Genomic DNA, 24,550 nt, shown 5'->3' with positions numbered 1-24,550 from the left:
TTAAACCCAACCCTGAGAAAATTCGATCTGTGGCAGGTTGCTGCGGTTCACAAGGCAAAGCCCCACAGCCGTATGACAGCACATCTTCTGGGCACGGGTACGCGGGAGCTGCTCCCGATCCAGAGCTCGGACCTGAGCCCCATCCAGGCCCGATGCTTCTGTGTCCCCCTCACACCACGGCTAGTGTGGTTGGCGGAGTCCATATCGGTGTCCCTGGCTGACCCCGTGAATCGGACTTGCCAGGGGGTGATCAGGGTAAGGATGTTGGGCTGGCAGGTGACTCCGGATTATCTGGGTAGGCAGTGTCATCAGGAGGGTTCTGGTGAGGAGGCAGAGCATCAGAGTCAGGGACAAGATGGGAGGGACAGGTCAGGACAGAGAGGACGATGTCCTGGAGGATGGGCCCTGGGCCGAGGAACGGGGAGTGACTCTAGAAGCTGGAAAGACAAGGAAGACGACTCCGGCCAGAGCCCCTGCAGAAACGCAGTCTCATGGGCCTGTTTATGACATAAGATCGTAAATCTGTACTGTTTATGCCACCGGCTCTGAGGTGACCTAAGTGGGCACAGGACGCTTCACGGAGAGGAGAAGCCGTCTTGCTCTTGACGGTGGGATAGCTGGGCAGAGGAAATCCCGGCGCTGCACCCGGAGCGCACCCCACCCCCCAGCAGCTGGAGGGAAGCGGACTAAGGGGCTCCTCTGAGGGGGGACCAGGTTCTCTGGCCTATCTCCAGCGTGAGAACACTTGGAAAGCATTCTGGAAGGTGTCTCTGGGCCGCTGAATACCACTATGTGCGGGCTTTACGGGAGCAGGGCCGAAGGAGCAGGCGCTTGGGCATGAACAGGAAGGATGTCTGCACCTTACGTGCCATGTGGCCAGCAACTCAGATGTGGAAAATCAAAGGTCGCACTGGGAAGCCACTGCCCCTTTGTAAAGAGCTCAGCTGTCTGCACAACTGGGGCTTCTTTTGGACCTCTCCTCCCACGCTTCCTCCCCCAGTTGCTGAAACCATTTGTCACATCACCTGCCTCGAAGTCCACGGGATACACCTCACAACAAGAATTTACTCAACCACACACGCACAAAGTTCAACCACACAGTTTAATGCAAATAATTTTAGATTTCCAAAAATTTGCAAAAACAGGAGAATTCATATCCAGCTTCCCCAAATGCCACCATAACATAATCATAGAAGAATCCCAGCACTCTGGTAACCGGGCTGCAGACTGCCACGCCCCAGCAGCTGCCCGCCACTGCCCTTCCCAGCGCCGGACCTGTGTGGCAGTGCCTCCATCTCCCCGGAGCCCTCCTTTCTCTGGACCCTGATACCCATGAAGAACACCGGTCTTCACTCTACAGAATGTGTGTAGTCTGGCATCTGCTCACTGGAGTGAAGTAGGAACACCAAGGAGGGCATCAGAGGGGGACGCTAGCCATGGGTAGGCCACCAAGTGTGCACTGCCATCTCTACCACACCCTGAGGGGAGGCCCCAGGACAGGCCCCAGGTTTCACACCACACTCGGCCTGACTCTGAGCTACCAGCCGGTTCTCGTCTCTACCCCTGCCACTGTGCTGTGACTTCTGTCCCCAACCTGCCGCTTCTGTGCTGGGCAGACCACCGCCCACTGTCCCTCCCCTGCCCACAGCTTAACCCCATTAGTGATGTATATCAGCATGGACTTGTGCAGAGTCACTGATTCTGAAGACTATAACCCAATACAATAGTCTGTTGCTCCAACTGACCCGGATATAGCTCCCTGGGCGGGGGGGGGGGGGGGCTATATTCTTCCAACAAGCCCCCATCCTATTTCCAGCAATTCCTTGCTTTCTGCCACAAATGGTTAAGGCTCAGGTTGGATTTCCCACTCTGGCCCGGGCACCAGCGGTCCCTCTGGGAGCCTGCTTCCAGCCGTCAAGAATAGCGCTGCAGCCCAGGACGGGGCAAGGGTGAGCACCTGCTGCAGGGGCCACGACTCCAGGCCCCCGGGCACTCAGGGCTGGCAGGTGCACACAGATGCACGCACACATTAAAGTACATCTCTCTGTGCAGCCACCTTATCTGTGAAACAACAGGGACTCCTGAGACCCCGGCTCTCCGTGCTCCCTAGTTCTCTAGTCCTAGAATATTGGCTTTCAGAACGGGCCAGACAACAGAATAGTCTTGTTGTCCCCACCCCACCGCAGCTGATGCTGGGTGCCCCACAGCCGTGTCATCTCTGAGCACGGAGAACAGGAATTCGGCTCAGAGTCAGGGCTTCATGACACGCCGGCCACCATCCTCTTTAGCGTCTGCTCTGTCCTTCCTCAATTTTGTGTTTGCACAAATGTGCAGATACTTCTAGCTTCCTGTCTTCCTTGTTAACGTCACTACAGATGCTTCTAGAGCCTGCCTTTCTTATATACAGCGTGCCTGTGGAAGGAGGCCAGCCCGTGTCAGTTCAGACTCCGTGCATGGCCCCCCACAAGAGCCACGGTTCACCAAAAGCTCGTACATGTGGGCATCTGGGTCACTTCAGCGTTCCGTAATTATAAACGATACCACGTAAACAACCTTGTGCGTATGTAATTCTAGACGTTAGCAAACACAAACTAGTTTCATGGCTCAGTTTGGCGTTAAAAGCCAAGACACCTTAGCAACTGGACGCTAACATGAAAAAGTCGTAGCATGATGACGGCGTAAGACGGAGCCCAAATACCCGACGGTGACAAACAGCAGACAGGAGCAGGAGGAGCTAACCACTCACAGGTACACGGGGCGGAGTCGGCACCGTGGCAATGGCACCAAGCACGGGAGGGACTTACTCCAGGGAGGGTCTAAGCCAAGAGGCACCCACCGCAGATGGGCTGAAATCAGAGGGACCTGAAGGCAGAGCAGGACATGGCCACACCTCTACCACCCATGGCTGAGGAGCAGGCAGTGGGGACTTTCGGGAGCCCAGGCATGGGTCATGGCTGGCAGTCCCTCCCGGGGTCACTGTCCTAGAGGGGATGTCTCCACCATCTTCCATTAGCCACACTGGGACCAAAGCTGGCTGGCCAGGAGCCAGGGAGGGCAGCGCTGGGCCCAGACCCACACACACACGCGGCATTCTGCACGGGCATTGGAACCCTGGCCACGCAGCGAAGCTGCCTGGAAACCCTGGCTGGGTTAGGGCACACGTGAGGTTTAAGTGACTGCAGGCAATTCTGGGGGTAGCCCTGGTGAAGGTGACGCCACAGGACCATGCGGGTGTGCTTTCAGAGGGAGATGCTAGAGACCACATGCGTGAGGCAAGCTACGAGTGTCCCAACACTTTGTTTCTCAGTTACAATACACGGGTCACTGTTACTAGTTTTATAAACACAATCTGTACAGGTCATAAAATTAGCTTTTGGTTAAAAGGTACTTGGTGTTCAGGCACGACCGGAAACATCACTAGGTCAAATATGTCAAAGGCCAGACGCGCTCTCCTTCCCAAGTTCATATTTTGTTTAGGAAAACAGGAAGTGAACTGGTGCCCAGAAGCACAAGGAAACCGTTTCTGCCTGGGAGTGGTTTCTGACAGCACCTGTATCTCCGTGGAGGCTGAAGCTGCGAGCACTCAGCACGCCAGCACTGTGGAGTCAACGTGTCCACCAGGCCACATGTCCCCTTGCCAGGTGGGCACGACTCCGCACTCCTAACTCCCGCCTGCCACGGGTCTCCTTAGGAACTCCGACACACACGATGTAAAGATAAAACCTAACACTCTTGGGGAAAAATGAGATCTAAAAGTAATAGTAAGTTTTCAAAACAACCTGGGAAACATCAAGATGAGCTCTTTCTGTCAAGGAGGGCATTCTGGAACCTCTCCATCACAGGATCTGACCCTAAGCTGTCAGCTGACAAGGTCGCACAACGCACTCCATCCCAGAAGGCCGGGCAGCTGGTGGTCTTTTCCATCACGAATTAGTTTTTGCCTCTGGTTTTCCATCAGTCAAATCTCCAAATCCCAGCTTTTCCAGGGGCTCCTGTGCCATCAGCTGCCTACGAGAAGGGAAGAAAACGAAGAACACTGTCTGCTCGGGCCTGCACTTTCACTCCCATCCCGCCCAACTGGTGTCTGGGGGACTGCCTGCAGCCAGGGACACCGCTGCATCTGGGTCACCGTCTGCGCCCTCCTCCTCCAGGCTGATTGACGCCTGCGCCTCTGGATCCCAGAAGGACAGCCGCTGGCAACCAGTGCACAGAGTTCCCCACGTACAGGGCGCAGCCAGGACCCAAAGGAAGTGGGCAGACCACCGTGAGACTCCCCGAGGGCACAGTAGGAGCAGACGCCTGACCTCCAGGTCCCTGTGAAGACACCCTGGACAAGGTGCGGACAGGCCAGGACAGACTTTATCTGGTACAACAGACCCTGGACAATGTAGGAGTGAGGGGCACCAACCACCCGTGCGGTCAAAGATCCATCCATAACTCCTGAATCCCCAAAAGCTTAAGGACCGACAGTCTACCGCTGACCAGAAACCTTAGCTATAACCTAAGTGTATCCTAGCAAGATGTAACCCAAAGAAAACAAAACCGCGAATAAGAAAAACACAAGGAAGAAACATATTTCCAAGACTCTACTGCATTTATCGAAAAGAGTCTGCATGTAAGGAGAACTGCGCTGTCCATGGTCACCATGTGTTAGCTTTACTCAAAGCTCAGGAACACCCGGATGCGTGGTGCATGGGCTCTGCCATCCTCTCACTCCTGCCCCAGGTCCTGCATGGCCCCATAGCTGGCCAGCAGCCGTGTCCTGCTCCCACCCCCTCCCCATGACCACCCATGTGCTAGCCTCCCACCACATCCACAGAAGTCAGGGCCATGAAGACGGAGATGCCCAGCACAGAGCCCCTGCTGAACTCAGTAGTCTCCCCACGTCTGGCTTCCCGCCACCCATGCTCCAGGGAAAGGGAGGCCTGGCTTTCATTCTGTTTTGTTTTGGGGGTCAGGGGTGGTGGGTCGACCCCAACTCTCAGAGGCATCTGTCCTGCCTGCCGGGGGTGGAGAGGGGGCAGCAGCATGTCCCCACAGGAACCGCCGGGCTCAGCCAGCACAAATCCCATCATCACTTCACACACTGTGTCCCGGCCCCCACTGCAGAGCCTGTGCACCCAGCCTCGTGCTCAGCCAGCATGCTGGGCACTGCCACGCTTCTGCAGAAACACAACGCCTTGCAGAGAGATGGTCTCTAGCCAAACTTCACAAGGAGTGTCACTTATCCCTCAGGAAAATGTCCCCAGAACTGCAAACCTCAGTCCGTAGAATTTAATCTAGAGCACAGTAAATCTATAGCATGGAATGCATGTGTCACTCCTTAAACCCAAATGAGGAAAACAATGATAAACTTTCACCACATCTTATCAAAAGAGGACATCTGGCCAATGGTTCTTAAAACTGAGGTCTCTCACATTGTGATCAGCAGAGCAACGACCCCCCAGATGACACCCTTATTGCTGGAGCCCGTGTCACCCTCCACAGCAGAGGGGAGTTCAGGCCACAGGTGGAAGTACAGTCGCTAACTGGCTGATTCTGAAGTGAGGTGACCCAGGACTCAACCTCATCACGTGAACCCTTAAAATGACAGACAGGAAGCGAGGAAGTGTCAGAGATACCCCATGCCGGCTTCGAGAGGGCAGATGGCTATGAGCCAAGGAGCACGGCCACTGGGAACTCTGCCCCGGAGCCTCCAGAAGGAATGCAGCCTGTCCAGGCCCTGACCGAGCCTGGCGACACCCATGTCCAACTACCCGCTACAGAAGGTGAGGTGGGCTGGTGGCACACGGGGGCGAGTGGTGCTCCTCCCGACATGCCGTTGGGACAGGAAGGACCTGCGAGTTTAGCAGCGCAAAGAAGTAATCAGGAAGAAAAAAACAGAAACCAAGTAAGACACAGTTCAAGATATTCTTTCTACAAATCTAAATATTCACAAAATCCAGCTCCTTGGAAAAGTCCTTAAAAACAACAAATAGAACATTTAGCAAGTTCTAAATCCCAAAGGACGACTTCAATGCCTCCTTTTAGCATAAGGGAAGAGACTGAAGAAAACATCCCACTTCCAGTCCAATCCTTTAGAGACTGAGGCAGCATTAAGCGCATGATTTAGGGCAGCCGGATTTCTGGGAGGCCTGGCCTTCACACCAACCTGCACTCTGGGAAGCGGCTGCATGATCCCAGAGATCCACCCCACGGCACAGGAATCAAACTGAAATAATTACAGAGCCTTGAGATCACAGATCATATGTGTATTTGCTGTTGGTAACCCCAGACAGTTCTTCCCGTGAGAAAATGTGGCCCGCAGCTACAACAGCACACATACTTCCACATCTGGCTACAATGGGCCGAGGCCTCAAGAGACAACTTTACTTTTTTTTTTTTAAAGATTTATTTATCTATTTGTCAGAGAGAGAGAGAGACAGAGGCAGAAAGAGGGAGAAGCAGGCTCCCCGCTGAGCAAGGAGCCTGATGTGGGACTCAATCCCAGGACCTCAGGATCATGACCTGACCCAAAGGCAGCCACTTAACCCCTGAGCCGCCCAGGCATCCCAAGAGGCAGCTTTAAAAACTTGTTGTGGTGCAGTTTTTTTACAAAGATGCATAGAGAGACAAGAACAGGTAAGACACATCTGGGATTTCAGCACAAAAGGGAAAAGGGGTCCTGGGTGGCTCAGTGGGTTAAGCCTCTGCCTTCGGCTCCGGTCATGGTCTCAGGGTCCTGGGATCGAGCCCCACATCGGGCTCCCTGCTCAGCGGGGAGCCTGCTTCTCCCCCTCTCTTTCTGCCTGCCTCTCTGCCTACTTGTGATCTCTCTCTCTGTCAAATAATAAATAAAATCTTTAAAAAAAAAAAAAAAAAAGAAAAAAGGAAAAGGAAAAAAAGAGGTTTGTAAAATGCAAGAGAAGCAAATGTGCAAAATCTCAATACTGAATCTGGGTGGCCATAGATTTTCATTAAAAACCATCCAAGAAGCGCCTGGGTGGCTCAGGTGTTTAAGCCTCTGCCTTCGGCTCAGGTCATGGTCTCAGGGTTCTGGGATCGAGCCCCGAATCGGGCTCCCTCCCGAGCAGGGAGCCCGCATCCCTCTCTCTCTCCATCTGCCTCTCTGCCTACTTGTGATCTCTGTCTCTGTGTCAAATAAATAAAATCTTAAAAAAAAAAAAAAAACAAAAAAAAAACATCCGAAAGTCTTAAGCCGGAATCATTGACCAAGTCAGAAACACACATGCACCCTGTACATTTATCTTAACGTTGCCTGACCAGCCAGGGAAGCCACCTGAAATAATGGAACCCACAGAGTAGCCAGCTGCCTCCCTCCGTCCCCAACAACCTCAGCAGGCCTCAGGGGAGGCCAGTCTCCAGCTGTGTTGAGCAAGGCATGGACACACGGAGAGCAGGCAGCTCACTCTCTGGGTCAAATGTGGAGAAAAGACAGGGCCCTTCTGCTGGTCCTTCACCGGGTAAGCCAGGAGCTTCTCTGGGAACCCAGGCAGCCCAACTCCAAAACAGCTCCCAGCAGGGGCAGCAACCTGTGTGTGCTGGGTCCTCTGGTCCGCACAGGGATGATTTTTTTTTTTTTTTAAGATTTTATTTATTTATTTGAGAGAGAGACAGTGAGAGAGAGTATGAGCGAGAAGGTCAGAGAGAGAAGCAGACTCCCCGTGGAGGTGGGAGCCCGATGCGGGACTCGATCCGGGGACTCCAGGATCATGACCTGAGCCGAAGGCAGTCGTCCAACCAACTGAGCCACCCAGGCGTCCCGTGCACAGGGATGATTAATGCAAGCCTCAGAGGGGTGGATGACCTGCTCACACCCTCACGCTGACAGACACCAACTTCAGACTGTCTCCAAATGTGGTAGCTCCAAGAAAAAATTTACTTAGTTCCCATCTTTAAAAGATGTGTTAATTTAAAAGACAGTAATGTGAACACATGATCCCAGGATTGTACTACTTAAAGATGGTGACAACTGGACTCAGGGGGATCTGCTGTCAAATCTAAGCCCTTGTGAGCCTGAACGACTCCAGATACAGAGCGAGAGCCTTACGTGTCTACAGAGAGCCCTCCACACACCTGTGGGCCTGAGAAACACAAGAGATTTTGCCCTGAGAGCAATGTCTTAGTTTGTTATGGGAAAGTGGAAATGGGGCTCCAACTGGATTGGTTTATGTCAACCTATCTTCACATAAAGCCGAGTGAAAACTGGATTCCTTAATGAGCTAACGAAGGGCTTAAAAATCACAAATAAAAGTTCCCACTCCCACTATGTAATTATATGTTACCTGCCTTTCCCCACTAAGGACTAGAACAGTTCTTAAATAAAATCTTAACGGATCATAGTTACAAACCTTTGTTTTATTTAAAAGTGAGCTCTGGTGAATTCTGGTCAAGACAGAACAAATCCTTCATCTTTCATCATTTCTGAAATGGCCTATTGTCTCCCCTCTCACATTTCAAGCACAGCTGAGACTACACTGAACAACATTTTTATGATCTGAGAATGTGAAAGAAAAAACTGTGTATCCACAACCTTCAAATCTTTTGGCTCGGTCAGCATTTTCATGATAGACGGTTCTGAAACCTTAACGACAGGTCAGCAGCTCCCAAATCTGGAAAGAAAATACTCTGAGGAATGCAGTCAGGTATGACGCTGTCACTCACGGAAATGTACCCAGGACTGCTGCACAACTTGTGGGACCATTTAATCTGGCGGGCCTCAATCCCAGGGACAAGCAGTTCTACCGTTGTGAAAGCCCTGAGCCTCAATGAGCCCTGCTGCGATGAGCTGCCAGGAAAGAAACGCTCCAGGAGCGGAGGAAGCTTCCAGAAGTCACACATGTCACCAGGTACTTGCCTCTCCATTCTGCACTCTAAATAGGCTTTTGACTCCCTTCTGCACAAAGCGTTTTCGAATTTATTGTCGCGGAGACACTTCATGAACTTCTCTTTGAAGCTTCTGCATTCACCTGGAACGAGAAGGAAAACAGCATCTCCTCTTCAAGCAAAACTGTCAGGCCACGCGCGGGACACGCCGGGACACGAGCTCCCGCGGGGCTGTTTCTCCCTCGGGGCGTGTCTGGAACGTTCCACAGGAAAACGTGGGTGTCGACAACACAGTGTGTCATCCGCTCTCGGCGCGCCGGCCTCCACGGAGGCACCCCGCGAACCCGGACGCCGGCCCCACACCGGAGGCGCTCAGCAGTGCGGGCCCGGACGCGGAGGGTCCGCCCCACGCCCCGCTCCCGCCAGCCACTTGGCGCCGGCCCGTCCCGCCCGCGCGGGGCTCGGTTTCCCCACCTGCGCCGCGGGGCCGCGCGGCGCAACCGGACACTCAGGACTCGCGGCCCGCCGCGCCCGCCGCTCACCGAAGTGATCTAGAGGGAAGCTGCCCTTGTCCGGGGGCCGCGGCTGGAAGCTCTTGGACCCAAAATTCATCGCCGTCGACATGTTGGCGAGCCTCAGAGTACGACGCGCTCCGTACGCAGGGCTGCGGGCCGAGCGCCGAGCAGGCCCCGCGGGAGAGCGGAGCAAGTCGAGCTGAGAGCAGCCGCGGGCGGCAGGCCCCGCCCCCGTGTCCCGTCCCCTACTCAGACCACGCCCCCCGCCTCGCAGGCCCCACCCCTTACAGACCGGGCTCCGCCCCCGCACCAGAGGCCCCGCCCCAGCCGGGCTCCGAAAGGCCCTGATCTGGCGGCTTTGCCCAGTCCTTGGCAGTCTCCTTCCGTCGGACCTTCGCCGAGACCCACTGGTAGAGGCCAGCCGTCATCTTATGACGAGGAGACGGAAGTCCAGAGAAGCTCCACAGTTAGCTCAAAGACACATAGCTTGAGCCCGCAGGAAGCCCAGAGCAGGTGCGCTGGCAGGGTCCCAGCAGGCTATGCGGCCCCTCTGCATCCCCAGGGGTCCGCAGGGCCTACCTGCTGAGCAGGAAGGAGCGAGGGCCACCACGACACAGAGTCCCACACCGGGCAGCTCCAGCGACAGAAGTGTGATTGCTCTGGGCTCTGGAGGCCCGACGTCTGAGACGGACATGTGGTGGGGCTGGCTCCTCCCGAAGGCTCTGGGGACACCCGGTTGCAGGCTGCGCCCCAGCTGCGCCTGGTCATCGGCAGTCCGAGGGTTCTTCAGCGCCTGTGCACACCCCGTCTCTACCTTCCCCCTCCCGTGCTGGCTGCCCCCCCCACCCCGTGTGTCTGTGTCCATATGTCCTCTGCTTGCAAGGACACCAGCCAGATTGGGTGGGCGCACCCTAACGACTTCATCGTGACTAATTACATCTGCAAGGGCGCTATTTCCAAAAAAGGTCACCTAAGGTGATGGGGGTTAGGTCTTCAGCTATGCATTCATGGGGGGCAAGAGGGGCAGCTCCACCTATAAGGAACTCTAAGTGCATCAGGAACAGCTAGGGCTCTGGCGGTCACTTATTACTATTATCACAGCAACAAGAACAACAGCAAAAGGGCTCCGTGGAGACCCCAGCTCTCCATGCAGAGCCTCCTCCCAGCCCCGTCCCCCGGGCAACCACCCCTTGTCCCCAAACTGGGACTCTGGATTTCATCTGGACGGAGAATCACTGCCCTCCCAGCGAACCTGTGCTCTGTGAACCTGCATCCCTGCCACCCCCAATGCCAACCACGTGCTGGGCCCTAGAGCTGGGCTCACCAGCTCCCTGCCTCCCCCCACCCCCAGTTCCTGACATGGTCCAGCACTGTGCCTCCTTCTACTGTCAGGACTAGGAACACTTTCTATAACTCAGGGGCCTTGAAGAATAGTGCCTGCCCCCTCCTCAAGGTCTCCGGAAGGCCTCCAGCTCCCTCCCAGCATGCCTGCCCCTCTGCAGTGTCCACCACTGGGTCTCCGTGCCTGAGGCTGCATTCACTTGTGTGTCCGGGCCGGCATGGAGCTGGCCCTGATGCTGCCAGGGCTGGTGGGGGTCCACAGGGAAAGCCCATTGCCATTGTTGAGGCCTTGGTCAGCCTAGTGTTCTGGGGCCACTAAAAACTACAAAAGGAAAACTGCACCTTGATCTTGTCAAATAAATGACCGTTTTAGGCAGCTGGAACCAGGGGCCACGTACTGGGTTATTCATTAATATGTTTCCAGAGCAGTGAACAAAAGACACTTTTATTACCCAGCAAATAGCACTTTTCCACTTGACTAGATCATACCACTCAGCAGTAAAGAGGACAGCCCTGCCCCCCAAGGTTGCCTGCAGCCTCTCCGTCCAGCAGCCCTGAGGGACCAATGAAGCACTGGAGGCCTGCTGACCCAGAGATGACAGACAGCTTTTAATAGACACGTCTGTACCTGGCAAATGATTACTGCTTTATATGAGATGTTTGGCTGGGAGAGGACAGGATTTCCATCTGCTGCGCACAGATACAAGAAGTGGGGGAAGAACTGATGTTTCTGGAAACCCTCTTCAGTGCCAGGCTGTTGGCATGAGGCCTCTGGAACAGTGCTGGGCATACAGCAGAGTTCAGTTAGTTCAGCATTTGAAGGATGAACCCGGTTAGGCAGGGGTACTTACCCCTCACCTCTCATGGAGAGAACCATGTCCAAGGGGATGCAACCAGTGTACAAGCTACCTAGCACCATGTAACAAACATCCCCAGCTCAGCGGTGTAAAACAGAGACCATTGGCTCTGCCAAGAGCTTGCAGCGTGCGCCAGCCTTGGTGGAGATGACCTGACCAGCATCAGTTGAGGGCACTCAACCTCAGGCTGAGATACTCCCCCTTGAAGACAGCCCCTAGATCGAACCTTGCCTGAAACTAGACATTGCAGATCTTTCTACTTTGATAATTCTGCTGCAAAAGTCTATTTTTCCAAAGGATGAAAATATGGTTCTCAGAGAAATAGAAGATGCACCTGTGTTAGTTTCATTTAATGCAAGGATGGAGGAGTTTAGCCAGATGGTAAAGCTGGTTCTGCGAAGGGCACCCAACCCCGACACAGCCACAGCTGGTCAGAGGAACAGTAAGGCTGCCGGAGTCGCATTGCTAAACTGGACCTACAACAGGTTAATAGCTCACGGGGCAATAAACCGTGACCTTCGGTATTATCTTTTCTGCCAGACAGAAGTGATTTGCATTTTTATAGGAAAAACAATTACTTGCAGTTTTTCTGTTTCCTACATGTGAACGTCTAGCTTGAGGGCAGGAACATGTTCTCTCCCACCAGGGAGGCCAGAGGGCTGAACCTGAGGTGGGCAGGGCCATGCTCCCTCTGGGGGCGCTCGGGGAGGGGCGTCCTTCCTGCCTCGTCCAGCTCCTGGTGGCCCCACCTTTCTTGCTTGGGGCCATACCCTCCCTCTTGGCCTCCAAGTTCCCCTGAATTTTTCTGTGTCTGTGTCCTCTACTTTTCTGCCTTTTATAAGGACATCCGTCACTGGACTTAGGGCCACCCTAATCCTAATCTAAACTTGATTATGTCTCCAAAGACTCCATTTCCAAATATGGGTCCATTCTGGTGTTCTAGGGAGACATGAATTGGGGAGGAGGGAGGCCATTCCACCCAGGACAACACTCCAGCCACTTTGGGGTTATTTTCCCCCTACAAAGAGTCCCAGATGGCACAGAAAGGTTGGGTGTGGAAGCCATGAGACATGGAAGAAGGTCCCCTTAGGTGGTTGGAGCCCAGAAGGTGTAGGCAGGGCCCTGATGTTCAGGAGTCTCAAGTTTGTAAGATGATATTTCTGCCAAGAAGATCGTTGAGCTGCCCTTGACTGGAGGGGTGAGCAGAGATGAGAGGGGGCAGAGTGGAAGCCCAGCAGACCCTGACCCAGCATTAGCATGGGGGGGTGGGGAGCCGATGAGGCAAGGGCCCTTCAGATGCCCTTCATGGGGGTGGTGGTGGGGAGATCCAGGCTGCCTGTGGGACAATGGGTATGATGCCCCGCCAGGTACGGAGGGAACATTGGCCAGCATCTAACGAGGGGCAGCCCCTTGGCTCAGGGATTCTGGTGCTGGGAACCTATATTACCCAGCATATCCCTTGCAACTGGGCACGCAGGTATTTCGAGTGGAATGTTTTCAACTGAGACAGAATGGCAGAGAGGAGATGAGGCACCCGTCCGGGGTCTGATCCGGCCACATGGTCACTGCAAGAATAAAAGGCAACTGAACAAAGGGAGGGAGACAAGGGAGGAGGAGACTCGGGGCGGACAGGATGCTCATGGTCTGTGTCGTGGCAAAGGCTCTGTAGCTGCGCGCATACGAGAACTCGTCCGATGGCGCGCTTGGGACACCAGCTGCGTGAATACAGTTAGAAACACAGCAAACGAAGGCACGCGCAGATGCCAAGAGCCTCTGGGAGGACCCACGAGCGGGGTGGGGGCGCCTAGCGGGGAGGGGACTCACTTCACAGACGACCCCTGGTGGACTCTGGAGCCGCAGCGAGGTGTGTGTCCCTTGTCTGTCTGAACAGATGAACAACCACACGAATGCCTCCAGCCGAGAGAGCCTGTTGGGTGCTGTGGGGCGTGGACAGGTGGCACCCACGGAAGACGCACTCAGCGGTCTGTGCACGCAGGGTCTCTGGGTGAGACCACTGTGGGCCATGGCGGGCGAGGCCAGAGCGGCAGGCCGGGTCCTCCCCGAGAGCCCGCAGGGAGCCAGCCTGCCCACACCTCCGTGCGGACTTCTGGTCCCGCCCGCGGGTGTATTTCTGGAGTTTCAGAGGCCCAGCTGTGGTTCTTGGTTTTGCTACAGCCTCAGGACTCACACAGGGGGTTGGGGTGGGGCCGCCAGGGACCTGCGCAGGACCCCTCCCCGGTGCTGGGGGGGCAGGGGCCAGCCAGGGGGGCAGCAGCCCTTTCTAGAAGTTGCCGAGGAAGGGACCTGTGGGAGGGACACTTGTTGCTGCTTCAGTTTTGGGCCCAGGAGGGGAAGGGCCCCAGATGAGCAGCTAGAGGAGAGGTGGCCTGGGGGTGGCGGGGAGGGGGCTTCCCAAGGCCTGGCCAGCACCATCAGTGTCAATGAGGTCTATGGCATCAAGGCCCCAGGACCAGAGACACACAGAAGAGGCCACACCCTTGGGGAGGAGGGACCCTGAGCCTGTCCCCAGGGGACAAGGGCCGAATCTGAGGGCAGATGGGACAGGTGCTCCCCACCTCCATCCTCCACAGACTTTTCTAGAACCTTGTCCCTCGCATATACAGTTCTCCTCCCCTTGGGCCTGGGGCAGCCTCAGGGCCCCCCTGAGGTGACTCAAAAGCTAGGTCACAGGTCATGGGTTACAGGTTGTAGCCTCTGATGTTCAAGCCCTCATTCTTGAAGCTTGAAAACACAAGTTCATCAAATTCGTTCCCGAGGTCAGAGTCCAACACGGCTCTCCCTGCCACCCTGGGGCAGGCCAGCCAGCCCCCGGGAGCCCCCACAAGGCCCTCGCTCTGGCTCGCCTCCACGGCCTCCTTCCCTTCGGGGTCTGTGATTCCACTGGGCCCCACCAACAATCCAAGACAGTCCCAACTTTAGGGTCAGCTGATGAGCAAATTCAGTTTCACCTTCTATCTAAAGTTTCCAGGAATCATTACTCCTGGTTCCCAAGAGGGAATCGGTGGGGGGATGGGACTGTTTCTATATTGGTCTTGGTGGTGGTCACATGACTGCATGAATTGGTAAGAACTTGCAGAACCGTACCTTGAAAAGGCTGGACTTGAACAAGCATAAACTCTACCTGCATCTACAGGAAAGGACTCCTGCCAGGTGGGTTCCCTGAGGCCCCAAGCTGAGGCCTGTCTGCAGACAGGTGGGGCAGCGTGGCTCCGCAGAACCACCAGCTAGGGAGGTGGGGACAACCCGCTGGGTCTCCCTGCTTCATCTTTCTGGGACCTGGATGTGGAAGAACCCTCCCCACTCATGGTACCCGGAGAGATTCTTGGCCAAGCTGCTAGTTCCCCGCTCAGGACTGCGAGCTGCAGCCCTGCCGGCCGGGCCCTGAGAAGCTCCAGGTGCCTGGCTGGCCTCACCTGGGCCTGGTCCACGGGACGGGGCTCTCCTGGCACACAGGGGCCGGGGCCATGTTCCCGGGGTCACACACTGCTGGCTCCATCCACATGAAATCCCAGGAAATACCAAGAGGGTCGGGAAGCCCAGAGGGCAGGGTTGGGAACCTAATCTGATGAGTCTGGTTCTCAAGTCTGCGCCCCTCACCACCACACCCCTGCCTCGTGGGTGGGATGCCCGCAGAGCGCGTGCTGGGTGCTGTGGGGGCTCCTCCCTGACCCCCCTCATCGCCAGTGCACCCAGAGGCTGGGGGGGGCTGTGAGCCCCTCAAACCCGGGTCCCACTTCCTCTCTTGAGAAATGGGGGTGACCCCCCCCTCCAGGCTGTTGGGAGGACCTCAAGGGTCTTGCAGGTAAAACACCAGGAACTGGCTGAGCCCATCCGGTTCTGGAAAATCCCCTCCACCCATGCAGCCACACCCTGCAGGGGCCCACCCGCTCTGCAGCCACCCAGGCTGTGGCACTGCGGTGTGGGCCTCACGCCCAGCGTGGCTTACAGGTGCCCAGGCCTCACCGACCTGAAGGAGGAGGAAGGACCAACCCTCAAACCTCAGCCCAGGGACCCCGGCTCCCCCCCCCCCCCCCCCCCCCCCCCCGTAGCGCGCTGGGCCGCACTGCACTGTCCCTCCTCTCACGGCTCTCCACCCAGCACCTTGCCTGCTGCTGCTCTGGGCTCTGCACAGCCTATTCCCTTGGCCGGAACGCCCTTCCACCTTGTGACTCGAATGCTCAGCAGCAATGCCCAAGGTGTTTTCAGTGGCAAAGCCCCTGCCACGTGGGTCTCTGTCACGGGGCTGGGGGACCCTTTCTGGATTCCTGACCACCAATTTCTGCAGCCCTAGCTGCAGGCGGAGCCTAGCACACACAGGAGCTAAATAAATGCTGGCATAATTAATTCAGTGGACTGTCCTGGGCCACAAGGATCCACAGCCCACACGCCTCGTAGTGGCCTTGGTACCTGGCACTCAGCCCAAATGACCTGGAGACACAGCTATTAGAGAGCCGTCCTCCCTCGTCGCAGCTGCAGGCCATGAAACGGGACAGTCTGCCCGCAAGACAGTGAGCACCCCATCACAGGAGGTGTGCAAGTAGAGGCTAGAAGGGGGTGGTGGCCGTCAGGCTGCTTTGGCTCTGAGCTTTGTGGAGGGGCACGGATGGCATACCCAGGAGATAGGCCCCGCAGCGAGGGGCCCCACATGGGGACAGGGTTCCCACTGCCTCATGTCGGGGCAGGTGGTGCGGAGCAGGCCCAGCCACTTCTGATGCCAGCAGCCCTCCCGCCCCTCACAGCTCCTTTTCATGGGGCGCCTCCTCCCCTCCCATTCGGGGCACCGGGGGTGAGGAGACTGGAGTGTGACACAGACAGACGGGGGCTTGTAAACCCAGCTGGCACCCCCTGCCTCGCCCTGCACCGGCCAGGGCCTCCCGCTCCAGGTGACCACACTCACAAAGCCATCAGGGAGCAGGCTGTCACTCAGGGCAAGCTCGCCGTTGGACGCTGCAGGGGACACTGTGGGCCCTGTGATGGGAGGCATTTGCTGTGCGGAACCTCTTGGCCCATCCCCCCAGGGTCTCCACGGACCTTCTACCCCACAGGCCCTTCTGAGGAAGGATCAGAGCTCCCCTCAGAGCTGGGCCTGTATCCCAAGGCCCCATGAGCTCCAGTTCTCATGGGGAGACTGAGGCAGAGGCAGAGGCCTGCAGGAGGGGCAGACTGGACCCTGTGGTGTGTTCTCTCCAGCAGGCAAGGGACAAAGATGTCCCCAGGGCAAGGTCTAGATGCCCACCCCCCAGATCGCTCCTGGCCCCCTGGCCCCCTGCCACAGATGCGACCCCCACATTCCACGCACATCTGTCACTTTAAGCTGCCTGACTGTCCCCTGTAAACTGCTCGGTCCACATTCTCGGGGTGGGGGGTGAGGCGCTGGCACGCCCTCCCAGCAGCCTATAAGGCACAGGGTGGGGAGCTGGGGCCTCGCTGTCTGCCGTCCTCATGGCCCTGCTGCTCCTGGGGATCCTGCTGCTGCTCCTGGGGCTCTGGGGGCTGCTGCGAACCTGCACCCGCACCCCCTCCCCAGCCCCTCGCTGGCCCCCTGGGCCACGCCCACTCCCACTCATTGGAAACCTGCACTTGATGCGTGTGTCACAGCAGGACCGGTCACTGATGGAGGTAGGGCAGGCGGGTCCTGGACAGCCCAGCCCCATCTCAGGGGAAGCTGAGCCTGTGCTCCAGGACCCCTTTGGGGGTAGTTCTGTGTCCCAGCCTGGTGCTCGCTTGGCAGGGGACACAAGAGGCCCAAGTGCCCACCCTGCCTTGAAGAAGAGAAAGACATCCCACTCTACGGAGAAGCGGATGGGCCATTTAAGGAGCAGGGCGTCAGGAGTGTCGGGTCAGTGGGCTTCCTGGAGGCGGCAGCACTTGATAAGCACCTACAGAAGAGCGCAGATTGGGGGCAGGGGAGGGGAGGAGGCAGGTGCTCCTGGGAGTAGTACCATGCAGCAGAGGGCCCTCGTGGAAAGGAACCTGGATGAGCGCACAGGTATGCCTGGGGCGTAGGGAGCGTCTGCTCCGTGTGGCTGCTCCCAGCCTGGGCTGGAGGCTAGACAGTCCTGGCCCCGCACTGAGGGCAGGCTGCCTTGCCCTGCAGCCAGGAACCGCTGGCCCAGCAGGTAAAGCAGAGGTACAAGCCTGCCCCCCCATCCCAACCACGGCTCCCACCACCACTCTACCCTCCTTCCCCAGAAGCACTGCTGAATCCTGGTGCCCCCCACCCCCCCAGCCCTGCATGTGGGTGGAGAGGAAAGGATTGCAGCCTTGGCCCCTCAGGAGAGCTGCTGCAGGAAGCACCCGGGGCGCCAGGGTTCTTAGGCTGTGCCTGGTGTCGGGCTCGGGGGCCACTGCCCCGCGTGTGGGGAGTGGAGTGGGTGTGGACAGGAAGGGCAGGTCTGGCTCTGTCCCTCGGTGCATGTGATGGACAGCAGTTCACTTCGTGCCTCTGGGCCTTAGTGTCCCCATGTGTAAAGGCACAGAAGGGGAATGGGCACACACGGAGGCATCAGATGTCAGACTACGTGTTGCCATGTAGTCTGGTTCTGTGCCTCCAGACTGGGCGGGAGGGCTCGCGGGAGGTCTGGACACCCCTTGCTCCTGTCTGTCTGGGCTTCAGTGCTGGGGGGTTGTCGGAGTGGGGACAGACCCTCTGCTCCCTGTGAGGACCCCTGGGCTTCTAGCACAGACCACCCTGCAGACGGCTGCTCTCACTGCCCGCTTTCTCGTCTTTGGGTTCCAAGGAGCCCTCTCTGCTGTTTCCCTAGAAAAGAAAACCATGACGGAGACACCCAGCACCAGCGGCAGCTCTCCCTGCCTTCCAGGAATGGATGGGGAGGGGGCTTAGTGGGGTCCAGCAGGCCACTGCCCCCGGGGACCGGCTCCTGCTTTTCGGCCCCAGGCCTTTGCTTGTGCACACCTGCGGCGGGTCCAGTTTCTACAGACCCTGCCTGTGCCAGCCCTGGCTCCAAGTCTGCCGCGTCCGCCCTGCGTGGGCACAGCCTGGGGGTGCTCACTGGGGCCTGGGGGCAGGGCTGCTGGCTCATTCCTGCCTGTCCCCACCAGCTCTCCGAACGGTACGGGCCGGTGTTCACTGTCCACTTGGGGCGCCAGAAGACGGTGGTGCTGGCTGGCTACGAGGCTGTGAGGGAGGCCCTGGTGGGCACCGGACCACAGCTGGCTGATCGGCCCCCCATCGCCATCTTCCAGCTCATCCAGGCTGGTGGGGGTAGGTGTGTGGCGCGGGCAGGGAGTGGGCAGAGGACAGCTGAGCATAGGAGTCCCTGGACCCCAGTGTGGGGGGGTCTGCTTCTCCAAGCAGCAGGAGAATGTGCCCAGCATGGCTCCTGGGGAGGGACACAGTGTCCCTATGGCCAGGGACCATGACACGCCACGAGTGGGCGTGGCTCACCAACGCCAGCTCCTGGGGGAAGAGGCTCAGGGGTGGGGCTGAGACCCCAGCCAGGTCCCCCAACCTTGCTCCCTGCCTGCACCCGGGATTGCTCACGGGCGACTTGTCTGGCCTGCAGGCATCTTCTTCTCATCTGGGGCACGCTGGAGGGCTGCCCGCCAGTTCACTGTGCGCACCCTCCACAGCCTGGGTGTGGGGAGGGAGCCCGTGGCCAGCAAGGTCCTGCAGGAGCTGAGGTGCCTCATGGGGGAGCTGGACGGCTACAGAGGTGAGTGGGGGCCAGGGAATCCCCCTGTGGGGGTCCCCTCACCCCTGAGGCCCGTCTCCCTCCCACTCCAGGCCAGCCCTTTCCCCTGGCTCTGCTGGGCTGGGCCCCCTCCAACATCACGTTCACGCTGCTCTTTGGCCGGCGGTTTGAATACCAGGATCCCGTGTTCGTGTCCCTGTTGAGCCTTATTGACGAAGTCATGGTCCTCCTGGGGACCCCCAGTCTGCAGGTGAGAGGTGGCTGCTCCTGGTCTCAGGGTAGGGGGTCGTCTCTGCCCGAGAGAGGTGAGCTGCCACCTTGCCAAAACAGCACTGGACTCCAAGCCAGGAGGTCCAAGGCCTGTCCTGTTTCTGACACCCACTGATCATGTGACCCCAGGCCAGTCCTCTGTGCCCTCTGGGCAATGAGGGTGTAGAGCAGGAGTCCCCGTCTGCCCCCTCCCACACCTGACCATTGGTCCAGATGCACCTGCTCAGAGGTGGGGATGGGGACTGAGTGTCTCTTCCCTGGATACAGGGCTCGATGTCCCCCTGCCCCCAGCCCTTGAACCCAGGGACCCTCCACCCAACGTGGGTCCTTCACAGTGTCACAGGAATTTTGCAAACAGGCCCTGCCCATTTTCAGAACCCCTGGGAGCAGGCAGATTTCTTTTTCAAAGTGTGAAATGTTGGCCATCATGACCATTTCCGCAATAGGTCACTAAGCACATGTCTCTGGTCGCAGTCCGTGTATTTATAGACCTGCGGTCCTGTGCGTGAGGCAGGGGCTGGCCAGAGTCTCCAGTCCTCATGCTCCTGTCCTAGGGGCCTCTGACAGCCTCTGGACCGGAGGATCTGACCTCCTTGCCGGGACGGCCAGTCCCAGGAGAATGGAGCCGAGGGCTCGGAGTAGAATGTTCCTCACCGCAGAGGCGCCCTGTGTAATCCATCCAGGGATCACTAATGCTCTGGGGGACATCCAGCGGTCACAGTGCACCAGAAGAGCCACGGACATCTGCGTGCCGGGCACGTGCTGGTCCCTCAGACAACCTGGTCACAGCGGGGTCTGCTGAAGCTCTTAAGTTTGCCAATTCTTCTTTGTTAATGAGCGGCACCCCCCCCCCCACCATCCTGTTGGCTCTGGTGGACAGAGACGGGCATTATCACAGCTGCCTGCAGGCGCGAAACCAGCACCTGTCCTGCGGCAGCCCCTTCCTGACCTGGGAGGGTTTTTTGGAAGCCCTGGGGGCTGCTGATCCCACCAGGAGGGCCAGGCTCCTCCCCCACCCCCCACCCGCACAGAGCTGGCGCCCTCTTGTGGCCACTGGCAGCACCTACCTAGCACTTCTGCCTGAAGTCTGGGGCAGCACCTGGTGACCTGGACGGGTGAACACACCTGCTGGGGGGTCTGGGACCCGCACCCTGACCCCACCTGCTATCTCGCCCTCCGCCTTCAGCTATTCAACATCTACCCCTGGCTCGGGGCCCTCCTCCGGCTGCACCGGCCTGTCCTGCGGAAGATAGAGGAGGTCCGCTCTATCCTGAGGACCCTGCTGGCGGGGCGGCGGCCCCCCAAGCCCGGGGGAGGCCCTGTGAAGAGCTACATGGACGCCTTGATCCAGCAGGGCCAGGTGTGGGCAGACCCACCCTACCGCCTAAGAGGCCTGGGGCATCTGGGGGGTCCCCCGGAGAAGTGGGGTTGGGGAGGGGGTCCATGCTGGTCCTGCACCACCTCCTCCATCTCCTAGTTGAGGGCCCCTCAGTCTCCCCATCTGTGAAATGGGGCATTTGCAGTGCCTGCCTCAAGGTGTGGCTGCAAGGATGTGGGGAGCCCAGAACGTGGCAGGTGCTCAGCAGACTCGGCTCTGTTTTCCCGCCAAGGCTCTGCCTTCTGCTCCTTTCTTGAGCCCAGAGCTGGGTCGGGGGTGGGTGGTCCATGGAGCCCAGCCTCCAGCTGAGTCCCATCCAACTCACCTCTGCAGGGGCAAGAGCCCCAAGGCCTGTTTGCTGAGGCCAACATGGTGGCCTGTGCCCTGGACATGATCATGGCCGGTACAGAGACCACGTCGGCCACGCTGCAGTGGGCTGCCCTCCTGATGGGCAAGCACCCGAGTGTGCAAGGTGAGCTCCCAGCCTGTTTTCCCAGGACACGGCCACCTGAGGGGTGGGTGGGGGTCCGTCGAGGCCCAGGGATGCTGGCCCTACCTCTCACCCGCAGGCCGGGTGCAGGCAGAGCTGGACCGTGTGCTGGGGCCCGGGCGGCTCCCCCGGCTGGAGGACCAGCGATCCCTGCCCTATACCAATGCTGTGCTGCACGAGGTCCAGCGGTTCATCACCCTCTTGCCCCATGTGCCACGGTGCACGGCGGCTGACACCCAGCTGGGCGGCTACCTGCTCCCCAAGGTGGGCACGCCCCTCCCGGACCCTGACGGGTGGGCAGGGCCCTCCCTCCCCCTTCCTTCCCTCCTCCTTTCTACTCTGGGTCAGGGTGGGCCCAGCTGGCCCGAGGACCAGGCTGGCCTCCTGGGGGGACCCTCTCCCTCAGTGCACACCCCTGTGGGGAGGGGTACGGGCCCCGCCCACCTGCTGCTTGCCCACAGGGCACGCCTGTGATCCCCCTGCTGAGCTCGGTGCTCCTGGACAAGACACAGTGGGAGACACCCCGCCAGTTCAACCCGGGCCATTTCCTGGACGCTAAGGGGCGCTTTGTGAAGCGGGCTGCTTTCCTGCCTTTCTCTGCAGGTACCCACAGCCCTCACAGGTGGGGACAGCATGGGGCCCCTCAACCCCAGAGACCTCGGAAGCTCAGGGTCAAGCCTGCTGGGCCTCCTGCTGCCCACAGCCTCTCTGCCCCCAGAGCTGGCCGTGTCCTGGTTACCGCAGACCTTGCTCTCAGATCGCCCCCGCTCCAGTCCTCCTTCATCCTCCCAGAGCTTCCCCTCTCCCTCCACTCCAGGAAACTGGCCGGGCTCCCTGGCACAGCCCTGCGAAGAGCAGGCCTGGAGCTCCCACCCTGTGCCTCGGTTTCTTCTGCAGGCCGCCGCATCTGCGTGGGGGAGAGCCTGGCCAGGTCGGAGCTGTTCCTGCTCTTTGCCGGCCTCCTCCACAGATACCGCCTGCTGCCCCCGCCTGGCCTTAGCCCCACTGCCCTGGACACCACGCCTGCCCCGGCCTTCACCATGCGGCCGCCAGCCCAGGCCCTCTGTGTGGTGCCCAGGCCCGGAGGCTCTTACCCAGGAGACCAGCTCTGACCCGGTCCCAGCCTGGGTGCTCTGCGGAGGATTGATGCAGGACAAATAAAGGGATGGACAGGCAGAAAGCCCCTCCTGGGCTGATCCTCTTCTTTTGGGGGCTCAGCCCCCTTCTAGCTCCCCTTGCCCAGAGGCGTCTCTAGCCCTTCTCCTCCAGTCTCCCAGGGCAACTGGGCCCCCCTCCCTGCCCTGAGCTCCCTGCTCTCCGCCCTCTGCCCCCAGACCCCTCGGGCATCAGCATTGCCTCTGTCTGCACCCAGGCCCCCCACCCGTACCTCAGGGTGCCCTCACAACCCAGGGGTGAAGCACCCCCTCTCCACACCCCAATGCATGCCTCCTTGGGTTCCCCGTGGCCTCTTCTCCCCACGCCCCCTCCATGCTGCCCCCATCCAGTTCTCCACAGGGCCAGCATTGGCCAGGCACCCACCAGGCACAGGGGTGCCCCTGGCAGCTGGGGTGTGAGAGATATCCACCCCGTGCTCCCAGCACACTCAGTCTGTGCTGTGCCAGGCCCTGGGCCGCTGGGTTCCCTGCAGACCCCACCCTGCTCCTACAGCTCCTGGGGGGCCACGTCCAGGAGGTGTTCTGCCCGTGGTGCTAGGACCAGGCGAGGGACAGCTGCCACCAGAGGATCAGGGACCCTGCAGGGGTGACAGCAGAGCCTGAGCAGGAAGGATGATCAGGAATTTGCAGGGAGGATGCTGGGGGCCCCTCCTGTTGGACCCCATCAACCTCACATGACCTTGAAGCAAGTGGAGACACATATCGCAAGGCCCAGCTTCTGTTCTCCCCCACGCCCAAGATGTACCAAGGCCCCCAGGAGAGGGCCTCTGGGCCGGGGGCTGTTGCTGACTGGGCCCAGAGATGCCAGGTTGGGGTGCATTGTGGGGTCCTCCCCAGCATGGGCCGCCATAGGCCGCCCCAGCACCAACACACTTCCCGTTATCTGGTGTCCTGTCCTGTATCTGGCAACCCGTTGGTGGCCTAGGAGCCTGGAGGGGTAGGGTTGGCCCTGTCCTGGCTGCATGGTGGCTCTGGGCCACCCCACTTACCCTTTCCTGCCTAGGCTCCGGGTGGGGGGCACAGAGGGCGGGCAGGAGAAGTGCCATGCCCCAGAGCCTTTTCCCTGGTTCCTTCTGATCCCCCATATCCCTCGTCTGCCCTTCAACCCTTCCCAACAGTGAAGCCTTAGCTTTCTAAATTCAAAGGTTTGTCTTTGTGGGAGGACGAACACCTTGAGAGGGAGCTGGCAGATAGGCGGAAGGTGGGGCTGAGGACATGACAGTGGGACATCATGGCAAACCAGGAATGAGGACAATTCCTGGAGCAGCTGCAGAAGGGGGTCCCCGAGGCTGTGTGTACGCAGAGTGCTCCCCACGGGAGAAAGGATAAGGATCGGGTTGTATCCCCACGGGGGAACAGTGTCTGGGGTGGGCAGCGGGGGCGAGTCTCTTTGTGACGGACGCTTTTCATGCTAGGCCCCCGCAGGGGAAGGGAAGGGGTTATTCTGGGGAGGGGTCTGTGTACTTTGCTTCTGGGAAAAGCTGGGTAGTGGGTGAGGAGTGTGTTCTGTCGTCGCATTCCTTCTGTCTGCCTGCCACCTCTGACACTGATGGAGGGTCTGGGAGCACCTCTGCAGGGCTGGGCCACTTTATTCTCCGCAGTCACTCGGGGCAAACAGAATGGCTCTGACCTAAGTTCACCCCTATGAAAGAACTGAGAACATCCTTCAGAGCATCACAGAACATTCCAGAATGGCTGTGGAAACCCTTCCAAAAAGCTGTGGGTGGAGGAGACTCGGCTGCTCCAGGCGGGCTTGCTGGGAGGACGCAGAAAACCAGAATAGGGGAAACACTAGCGTTTGAGGGTCTCCTGTCTTTGTGGGAGATCTGGCGCTGCTGCAACGCTGTTTCCAGAAGCTGCTCCCCGTGTAGGAGCGGGATCCGCGGCACCTCCCAGGTCGGCGGGCTTCAGGCAGGGGCAGGATACAGAACCCAAGCCGCATGTCGCCTGACTTACAAGAACAGGCATCAAAATGAACCACTTTCCTGGGCAACTTAAGTTTTCTCCAAAGCAGCCAATAGG

At 58.6% G+C, this 24,550-nt stretch overlaps 2 protein-coding genes across 2 annotated transcripts; one reads left to right on the top strand and one right to left on the bottom strand.

Moving 5' to 3' along the window:
• Positions 1 to 1,083: 1,083 nt before the first annotated feature.
• LOC125090897 (cytochrome c oxidase assembly protein COX19) lies at positions 1,084 to 9,568 on the bottom strand. The gene is made up of 3 exons (XM_047714116.1): positions 9,369 to 9,568; positions 8,858 to 8,969; positions 1,084 to 4,008 (listed from the first exon to the last, which is right to left on the bottom strand). Exons 1-3 carry the CDS (start codon positions 9,448 to 9,450, stop codon positions 3,924 to 3,926), a joined length of 279 nt encoding a protein of 92 aa, XP_047570072.1. The 5' UTR covers positions 9,451 to 9,568; the 3' UTR covers positions 1,084 to 3,923.
• A 7,434-nt stretch (positions 9,569 to 17,002) lies between these two features.
• LOC125090975 (cytochrome P450 2W1) lies at positions 17,003 to 22,605 on the top strand. Its single transcript, XM_047714297.1, has 9 exons — positions 17,003 to 17,179; positions 18,623 to 18,785; positions 19,087 to 19,236; positions 19,308 to 19,465; positions 20,672 to 20,845; positions 21,197 to 21,335; positions 21,433 to 21,617; positions 21,815 to 21,956; positions 22,251 to 22,605. The coding sequence occupies exons 1-9, from the start codon at positions 17,003 to 17,005 to the stop codon at positions 22,463 to 22,465; spliced, it is 1,503 nt and encodes a 500-aa protein (XP_047570253.1). The 3' UTR covers positions 22,466 to 22,605.
• Positions 22,606 to 24,550: the final 1,945 nt, after the last annotated feature.

Source organism: Lutra lutra, chromosome 18 (genome assembly GCF_902655055.1).
Source record: "Lutra lutra chromosome 18, mLutLut1.2, whole genome shotgun sequence".
NCBI classification, from domain to species: domain Eukaryota; kingdom Metazoa; phylum Chordata; class Mammalia; order Carnivora; family Mustelidae; genus Lutra; species Lutra lutra.
Note: the sequence above shows the minus strand (reverse complement) of the source record. Positions and strands in the feature narration are given on the sequence as shown.